This window comes from Scomber japonicus, chromosome 17 (genome assembly GCF_027409825.1).
Source record: "Scomber japonicus isolate fScoJap1 chromosome 17, fScoJap1.pri, whole genome shotgun sequence".
NCBI lineage: Eukaryota > Metazoa > Chordata > Actinopteri > Scombriformes > Scombridae > Scomber > Scomber japonicus.
Window position 1 is genome coordinate 1,182,866 of NC_070594.1, and position 9,924 is coordinate 1,192,789.

The 9,924-nt window shown below is 48.5% G+C and overlaps 1 protein-coding gene across 1 annotated transcript; it reads right to left on the bottom strand.

The window, feature by feature from the left end:
- Positions 1 to 7,973: 7,973 nt before the first annotated feature.
- bub1ba (BUB1 mitotic checkpoint serine/threonine kinase Ba) lies at positions 7,974 to 9,924 on the bottom strand. The gene is made up of 5 exons (XM_053337403.1): positions 9,916 to 9,924; positions 9,412 to 9,542; positions 9,075 to 9,225; positions 8,870 to 8,985; positions 7,974 to 8,232 (listed from the first exon to the last, which is right to left on the bottom strand). The coding sequence occupies exons 1-5, from the start codon at positions 9,922 to 9,924 to the stop codon at positions 8,115 to 8,117; spliced, it is 525 nt and encodes a 174-aa protein (XP_053193378.1). The 3' UTR covers positions 7,974 to 8,114.

Consider the following 9,924-nt stretch of genomic DNA (forward strand, 5'->3'; position numbering starts at 1 on the left):
GCGGCGACGGTGAGACCTGAAGGAGACAACAGGAAGCAGAATGCTCAGCAAGGGAAATGATATTATAGATTACTGTTATTATCTTCAGGTTTTCACACTGAATGTTGGACTGTTGACTTTAATTATGTTATTTTAAGTGTAAAAATGAATATTTACTAACTGAAGGAACATTTTAGATGCGTGTCTCCGCTGCAGCTCGTTAGTCTGATATGTTAATTATATAATGCACATGTTATATAATGAGCCAATCAGAGCAGCCCAAAGTGGGACACGCTGACAGTCATTAAACTCAGCGTGACTCTAATTTAACATCAGCACTAATCGTCTCTGTCGTTCACTTCCTGAGCTTTCTACCAGCCGCCACTCATCTTCACACACATCACAGCAACTTCTTAGCTTTTCATTTCAGTTATCAAATGATCACAGTCTCCGTTTCCGTGACAACCAAACAAACGCTTTCTGGAGGTTAACTCTTTTATTTATTCTAATTTATAAACATTTGTTATTATTATTATCATTATTATCATTAGCTGGATTTGTTTCTTTTAAATTATAATAAATGTTTTTAATGTTCAATGTTTTATAATCTGCATATCAACACTGAAAATAAACACATGATATATTTTTGTAGCTTCTATAATTTCTGATTGATTATTAATTATTGATTATTATTTAATAATAATCAGTAGTGAAAACATCTCACCTGTGTGAGCGGCTGTCTCTCCTCCAGGTGACGTTCAGATCAACTCGACTGGAGAAGAAGAAGAAGAGAGTCTGTTTGTTAACTGGGAGTGGAGGAGGATGTGATCCGCTCAGAGGAGACGGAGGAGGAGGGGGAGGAGGAGGGGGAAGAGGAGGAGGAAGAGGAGGAGGAGGAGGAGGAAGAGGAGGAGGATGTGATCCGCTCAGAGGAGGAGGAGGAGGAGGGGGAGGAGCGGGAGGAAGAGGAGGAGGAAGAGGAGGAAGAGGAGCGGGAGGAAGAGGAGGAGGAAGAGGAGGAGGAAGAGGGAGGAGGAAGAGGAGGAGGGAGGAGGAGGAGGAAGAGGAGGAAGAAGAGAGGGAGGAAGAGGAGAGGGAGGAAGAGCAGGAAGAAGAGAGGGAGGAGGAAAAAGAGGAGGAAGAGGAAGAGGAGGAAGAGAAGAGGGAGGAGGAGGGTGAGAAGCGGGAGGAGGAGGGAGGAGGAGGGAGGAGGAGGAGGAGGAAGAGGAGGAAGAAGAGAGGGAGGAAGAGGAGAGGGAGGAGAGGGAGGAAGAGGAGGAGGAGAAGCGGGAGGGGGGGGGGGGAGATCAGTTGCTCTTCCTCCTCCTCCTCCTCTCTGCGTGTATTTCAGGTGTTTGAGTTAAATTAATGAAATTATTACTGAACGTCTCTAATCTGAGTCTCTGGCTTCACATGAATGATATTAACGTGTGTTGACAGATTCTAGTTTCAGCAGCTCAGATTATTTTAACTGTGATAATAAACTTGAGTCTGTCCTGCTTTAATATTCCTGCTGCTGTTTAACTTGCTGCTCTGAACACGGTTTACGATGCTGTAAACAGGATCAGCTGACAGGTGAGGACTGACTCGCCTCGCAGCTGCCATGTCTTCTCCTGCAGGTGTGTCTGCCTCCACCAATCAGGTAACATCATGTAGTCCCGCCCCTGTGACATCAGCAGGCATGTGACATTGCTCCTCCAATCAGAGAAAGAGAGAGCTCCATTCACATGTTTGTGCAGGTAACAGGTAGCGTGCATATGAACTCCTCTCTGAGGCTCAAGTCACAAGAACAAAAACTTCAGCAGCTCTGCTGCTGCTCTGTTGCTGCTGTTGCTGCTCTGCTGCTGCTCTGCTCTGCTGCTGCTGCTGCTGCTCTACTGCTGCTCTGCTGCTGCTCTACTGCTGCTGCTGCTCTACTGCTGCTCTACTGCTGCTCTGCTGCTGCTCTGCTCTGCTGCTGCTGCTGCTGCTCTACTGCTGCTCTGCTGCTGCTCTGCTCTGCTGCTGCTCTGCTGCTGCTCTGCTGCTCTGCTGCTGCTCTACTGCTGCTCTACTGCTGCTCTACTGCTGCTCTACTCTACTGCTGCTGCTGCTCTACTGCTGCTCTACTGCTGCTCTGCTGCTGCTCTGCTGCTGCTCTGTTGCTGCTGTTGCTGCTCTGCTGCTGCTCTGCTGCTGCTCTGCTGCTGCTCTGCTGCTGCTCTACTGCTGCTGCTGCTGCTCTACTGCTGCTCTACTGCTGCTCTACTGCTGCTCTGCTGCTGCTCTGCTGCTGCTCTGCTCTGCTGCTGCTCTGCTGCTGCTCTGCTCTACTGCTGCTCTGCTGCTGCTCTGCTCTACTGCTGCTGCTCTACTGCTGCTCTACTGCTGCTCTACTGCTGCTCTGCTGCTGCTCTGCTGCTGCTCTGCTCTGCTGCTGCTCTGCTGCTGCTCTGCTCTACTGCTGCTCTGCTGCTGCTCTGCTCTACTGCTGCTGCTCTACTGCTGCTCTACTGCTGCTCTGTTGCTGCTGCTCTGCTGCTGCTGCTCTGTTGCTGCTGCTCTGCTGCTGTTGCATCTAGATGAGCTTGAAGTTTCGTCCTTCTTGCATCTTTTAGTCCCGAGCAACAAAAATCACCACCAGACGCATGATAAGTGTTTTTACTGCCATGAAACAAAAACAGTCCAGTTCAAAGAGTCCCAGTATACTCCAGTATGTGACTGGGAACAGATGACTGGGACTGAATTCAGGCTTCAGGTGGTTTTGTGTCCAAACCCGATGATGCTGATGCTGACTGCGTTACTTTAAGTTGATTCTGTGAGCTCACAGTGAATAAACCGGCTGCTGTTTGACACGTTGCAGACGAACTGAAACATGATCTCAGCCTCGTGTTGCTTCACTGCTGACGGACTTCAGACAGGATGAATACATGAATACATGTTTACAGCAGAAACACGTGAACTGTCCCTTTAAGTTGATCCACAGTAAGAGGATCTGGAGGCCTGCAGGCTGGGAGGACAGACTGGTTTCAGTTTACAACCATCTGATCCCAGTTCAGACTCCCAGTGAGCAGACTGGGAGGCTTCATGATTCTCTGATGATTCAGCAGATTCATCAAGTTTTCACACGTTTAGTTGAATCTGCCTCACATTCAGTCACATGTGTCATCACTACACAGACTTCCTGTCAGGTGACTCACACGCTGACTTCCTGTCAGGTGACTCACACGCTGACTTCCTGTCAGGTAAAGGTTCAAATTTAAACTGTGCGTGTGTGTGCATGTTTCTGTGTGTGTGCGTGTGTGTGTGTGTATGTGTGTGTGTGTGTTTCTGTGTGTGTGTGTGTGTGTGTGTATGTTCAGGGTGTGCGTGTGTGTGCGTGTGTATGTGTGTGCGTGTGTGTGTGTGTGTGTGTGTGTGTGTGTGTTCAGGGTGTGCGTGTGTGTGTGTGTGTTCAGGGTGTGACTGACATACTTACAGCAGCTCTACATGATCAGACAGCTCCGCAGCGGTTCAACTGTAACAAAATAAAACTGAGTGTTAGTGTGAATCAGTAATGTGTGTGTGTCTGTGTGTGTGTGTGTGTGTGTGTGTGTGTGTGTGTGTGTATGTGTGTGTGTGTGTGTGTGTGTGTGTGTGAATCACAGTAACAGCACATCATCATATCACTGACGAGATGTTTGACTCCATCATGTAGAAGCTGAGATTCATTCACAGCTCTATGTTTAATCTGTTTTATTTTAATATTTCTCCCTTTCTGCTTCTATGTGCTGATACGGTTAGTCTCCATGAGGTTGAGTTTAAATTTAAAGGGTTAAAATGTGAAAATAAACGTATGAATAACTTCACACATAACCATAAAAACTTTGTACCAAATAATTCAAGTGCTTAAAAACAGTAAATAGTCAATAAAACACCTTCCTTCCTTCCTTCCTTCCTACCTTCCTTCCTACCTAACACCATATCAACTAGTTTGGCATGATCTTACATCCTTCCTTCCTTCCTTCCTTCCTTCCTTCCCTCCTTCCTTCCTTCCTACCTAACACCATATCAACTAGTTTGGCATGATCTTACATTATAACTTTTATATTAAATAAAGCTAATGGAATACTATTGTTCTAAATATTACATTTTATCTGGAGAATCATGGAGATCAGATGAAGTCATTATCAGTATAAGTCCACTTAAATACACTGTAGCTGATCACATATTTAATATCTATCATTCTTTTGTGGTTACACCATTTGACATTTTCAGGAGCATTCAGTCTGACTTTTGGTAAAACAATGGTGCAAATGTCATTTAAATGATATAAAACCAACAAAAATACTAAATGTACATTTTAACAAACCTGATGCTGCTTTTAAATCTAGTTTAACTGATTTATGGGAGGCTACCCTCTCATCTACCGGGGTGAACTCCAACATACAGGCACCAAGCCGGGGGGCAATAAGTATTGCCACCCCTTCCCGGCGCCTCTCACCAGTGGCAACTCCAGAGTGGACGAGAGTCCAACCCCTCTGGAGGAGACTGGTTCCAGACTGGTTCCAGAGCCCTTGCTGTGCGTCGAGGTGAGGCCGACTATATCTAGCCGGAACTTCTCAACCTCACGCACCAGCTCAGGCTCCTTCCCCACCAGAGAGGTGACGTTCCACGTCCCTAGAGCTAGCTTCTGTAGCCGAGGGTCGGCCCGCCAAGGTCCCCGTCCCCGGCTGCCGCCCAGCTCACGCTGCACCCGACCCCTGTGGCCCCTCCTACGGGTGGTGGGTCTGTGGGAGCGGGGTCCCATGTCCCCTTCTCGGGCTGAGCCCGGCCAGGCCCCATGGGCAAAGGCCCGGCCACCAGGCGCTCGCCACGGAACCCCACCCCCAGGCCTGGCTCCGGTGGGGGGGGGGGGGGGGCCCAGAAACCATCCATGTTGCTCATCATTAGGGTCTTCTGAGCTACCTTTTGTCCGGCCCCTCCCCCCGGACCTGTTTGCCATGGGAGACCCTACCAGGGGCATAAAGCCCCCGACAACTGAGCTCCTGGGGTCATTGGGACACGCAACCCCCTCCACAGCAACTCAGGGAGGGACCTCAAACTGTACTACAGTAAAGTACTAGTACCTCTAACTGTACTACCGTAAAGTACTAGTACCTCTAACTGTACTACAGTACAGTACTAGTACCTCAAACTGTACTACAGTAAAGTACAGGAACCAGGATCAGAGGAGAACCAGGTTCCAACCAGCATCGGGGTCTGGATGACACCAACTATTCAGAACCAGTCCAGGTTCTGTAGAGAACCTAACCGGGTTCCTGTAGTGTGAGAGTGGGGAACCTTTTATGCTGCTGCAATGAAGGTTCTTCAGAGAACTACTTGAAGCTGTTCCTACAGAGAAAATATCTAACATGGTTCTAAACCAGAGAACATTTCTTTACTGTCTATCATGGTTCTCTGTAGAACCGTGTGATCCTGGTTCTGCAGTCAAATTCAGCTCACAGTCCTAAAATAACAGGTTCTGGTTCTCTGTAGAACAGACCATTAAATGAGTGTTTTTCACTGTTCTCTAAAGGTTCTACAGCTGGTACTGAAGAACCTCACGGTTCTTCACATTCACAGTATTCGACAGAACTACATAAATAATTACATAACTGGAGAACCTGACAGTCTCTAATGCAGAGCAGACAGCCGTTGCCTTCTGAACGGTTCCTCACAGCTCACAGAAGGTTCTGTGAGGAACCGTCTCAGTCTGGTTCTGTAGAGAACTGAACTGGTTCTCCTGTCAGTTGGGACTCACCTGTCCAGCAGAGTCCAGCTGTGTCCAGGTGTGATCGTTCTGTCTGGTTCCTGCTGCCGTTCTCCTCCGACACTCACTGTCTGTCTGCTGACTCCTCCTCCTCCTCCTCTCTCACACACACACACACACACACACACACACACACACACACACACACACACACACACACACACACACACACACACACACACACACACACACACACACACACGCCCCTCCCCCACCCGCTCGTCCCTGTCTCACCTTGTTTCAGGTATGAAGGCGGAGTTTAGTTCAGTTTGTTGCTTCTTTCTGTTAAAATAAAGAGATAAACTAATAAAAGGAGCTTTTAGCAGTTAGACATGAGTCACTGAGTCACTTCTTAGACCGAAGTATAAACCAGTCTGTCAGCGTGTGAATGTCTTTACTGTGTTTGGAAGTTTTCAGGTTTATTGACTGTGATCATTTTAATAGTCCGTATAAACAGTTTATATGAAGCTTCAGTGATCACGCTGTTAAAGGTTCAAACTGAGTGAATGTGAAGAAGCTCTGGTTCATACAGCAGAGAGGATGAAGAGGAGGTATTCCCTCTCTCTCTGTCTCTCTCCGCCCCCCCCCTCTCTGTCTCTCTCCCTCTCCTCCCCCCTCCCCTCTCTCTGCAGGCTGCAGCTTGCCTCGTTCGGCCCCTCAGGCTGAAAGACGAGTGACTCACAAAACAAACCGACTGACTTCAGCTCACTGCAAACATTCAGGACTTTAAATAATCCAGGTTTAATATGCAACAAGTTTATCGTGTCAATGTACGTTGTGTTTCATGTCACTTAGTTTCCATGGTAACAGATAATCTTTTAATATGAGTTTTAACATCCTGGACTCAGCTGTTTCCTGAGTGTGAAGAGTCACTTAACTTTAACCCTTTACAGACTGTTCATATTCTGACCCATAATTAGTCTCTCCCTCTCCTCAGACACTTCATCCAGCTCTTCCCGGGGATCCCGAGGCGTTCCCAGGCCAGCCGAGAGACATAGTCTCTCCAGCGTGTCCTGGGTCTCCTACCGGTGGGACGGGCCCTGAACACCTCACCAGGGAGGCGTCCGGGAGGCATCCTGACTAGATGCCCGAGCCTCCTCATCTGGCTCCTCTCAACGCGGAGGAGCAGCGGGTCTACTCCGAGCTCCTCCCGGATAACTGAGCTTCTCACCCTATCTCTAAGGGAGAGCCCAGCCAGCCTACGGAGGAAGCTCATTTCAGCCACTTGTACCCGCAATCTCGTTCGGACAGCCCGTATCAGGTGGTCAGATACCCCATACTCCCGGAGAACCCCCCACAGGACTCCCCAAGGGACACGGTCAAATGCCTTCTCCAAGTCCACAAAACACATGTGGACTGGTTGGGCAAACTCCCATGCACCCTCAAGGATCCTGCAGAGGGTGTAGAGCTGGTCCACAGTTCCACGACCTGAACGAAAACCACACTGCTCCTCCTGAATCTGAGGTTCGACTATCTGACGGACCCTCCTCTCCAGCACCCCCGAATAGACCTTACCAGGGAGGCTGAGTGTGATCCCCCTATAGTTGGAACACACCCTCCGGTCCTCCTTTTTAAAAAGAGGGACCACCACCCCAGTCTGCCAATCCAGAAAAAATATGTTAAATATAGTTTTAAACGCAGCATCAGAATCAGATGAACCACCACGACGGATCTGTGCAGAGTCCGCATTACTGCAGACGCCGCACCGATCCGCCTGTCGATCTCACGCTCCATCCTTCCCTCACTGTGAACAAGACCCCGAGGTACTTGAACTCCTCCACTTGAGGCAGAATCTCATCCCCAACCCGAAGAGTGCACTCCACCCTTTTCTAGTTGAGGACCATGGACTCTGATTTGGAGGTGCTGATTCTCATCCCGGCCGCTTCACACTCGGCTGCGAACCGATCCAGTGAGAGTTGGAGGTCCCGGTCTGATGAAGCCAACAGGACCACATCATCCGCAAAAAGCAGTGACATAATCCTGAGGTCACCAAACTGGACCCCCCACACCCTGGCTGCGCCTAGAAATCCTGTCCATAAAGATTATGAACAGGATCGGTGACAAAGGGCAGCCCTGGCGGAGTCCAACACTCACTGGAAACGAGTCCGATAATTTAACACCGTCAACATTTAAGAACAATTTGGTGATGGATCTAAATTACTGACTGAGTTCAACAGATCAGGAAACTCACACATCACAAAATCTTAAAAAGAGTTTAGTTTTTTATTAACAGCATCATAATGAGCTCTTCCTGTGAACTTGGACATTGAGATTCACAAAGAGCTTTTCATTTATTTAGTAAGAGAGAAAAACACAAATATAGAGACAAACGAACACAGAACAAACAGAACAAACAGACGGTGTTTTAGTGGTGAAGCGTAGAGAGCAGCTCCGTCAGCTCCGACAGGACGGACAGCGACGAGCGGCCGCCGGCGTTCAGCAACGACCGGAAAAACCTCCGCCACATCCGGGAGGTGTCGTCACTGCAGAGAGAAGATAAATCAGGTTTAAGGTGTGTAATAAACCAGGTTTAAGGTGCGTAATAAACCAGGTGTGTAATAAACCAGGTTTAAGGTGTAATAAACCAGGTGTGTAATAAACCAGGTTTAAGGTGCGTAATAAACCAGGTGTGTAATAAACCAGGTTTAAGGTGTGTAATAAACCAGGTTTAAGGTGTGTAATAAACCAGGTGTGTAATAAACCAGGTTTAAGGTGTGTAATAAACCAGGTGTGTAATAAACCAGGTTTAAGGTGTGTAATAAACCAGGTTTAAGGTGTGTAATAAACCAGGTGTGTAATAAACCAGGTTTAAGGTGTGTAATAAACCAGGTTTAAGGTGTGTAACAAACCAGGTTTAAGGTGTGTAATAAACCAGGTTTAAAGTGTGTTATAAACCAGGTGTGTATTAAACCAGGTTTAAGGTGTGTAATAAACCAAGTTTAAGGTGTGTAATAAACCAAGTTTAAGGTGTGTAATAAACCAAGTTTAAGGTGTAATAAACCAGGTTTAAGGTGTGTAATAAACCAGGTTTAAGGTGTGTAATAAACCAGGTTTAAGGTGTATTAAACCAGGTGTGTAATAAACCAGGTTTAAGGTGTGTAATAAACCAGGATTAAGTACCAGGGTTGGTCTCCACTGAACTGTTCTACCGTCCAGCCGTCGTCGTCCTTCACTGGGATCATCTTGCTGTTGGTCAGCAGCAGGTGAACCGTTTCGGCCACGCCCACCAGGTCCACCTGACAGGAAGAGACGGGGGGGGGGGGGGGGTTAGTACCTGCTGACCAGAGACAGAGGCAGGAGGTCTGTGTACAGGGGACAGGCGTACCAGCTGTGGGGGGGCGTTGGGCTCCAGGACTCCCAGGCTGATGTAGGTCTGAGCTGAGGGAAGCTGCTGCACCGCTGTGATCTGCTGCAGGTCCAGATCCACCGAGGAGGACCAGTCCACCGGGAAGACCCGATCAGGACTCGGCAGACCTCTGAAACAACAGACAGCTGGTTGAAACGGTCGGGACTCAAACCATCAGCCTCTAATGTTCAGACTGAAGGACTGTTAGTGTGTCAACTTATTTGTCAATGACCCAGCAATGACCCCCCGCCTCCCCTCGCCTCCCCTCGCCCCCCCCCCCGCTCCCCTCCCTCCCCCCACCGCCACCCCCGCCTACCTGTGGCAGCAGATGAGGAGCTGAGGCTGCAGCGCCGCATGCAGCAGCCTGCAGGAATGCAGCTCTGACACCAGCTGCAGCAGACCGACTGTTTTATAACCAACTTCACTGGGAACACACTCCGTTAGCTCCTGAAACACACACACACAGACACACACACACACACACACACAGTATGAACAGGAGGAATCATCACACACACACACACACACACACACACACACACACAGAGACATACACACACACAGAGACATACACGCACACACAGACACACACACACAGAGACATACACACACAGACACACAGACAGACAGAGACACACACACACACACAGTATGAACAGGAGGAATCATTACACACACACACACACACACACACACACACACACACAGAGAGACACACACACACAGAGACACACAGACACACACACACACACAGAGAGATACACACACACACAAAGACACAGACACACACACACACACACACACACACACACACACACACACAGGTCAT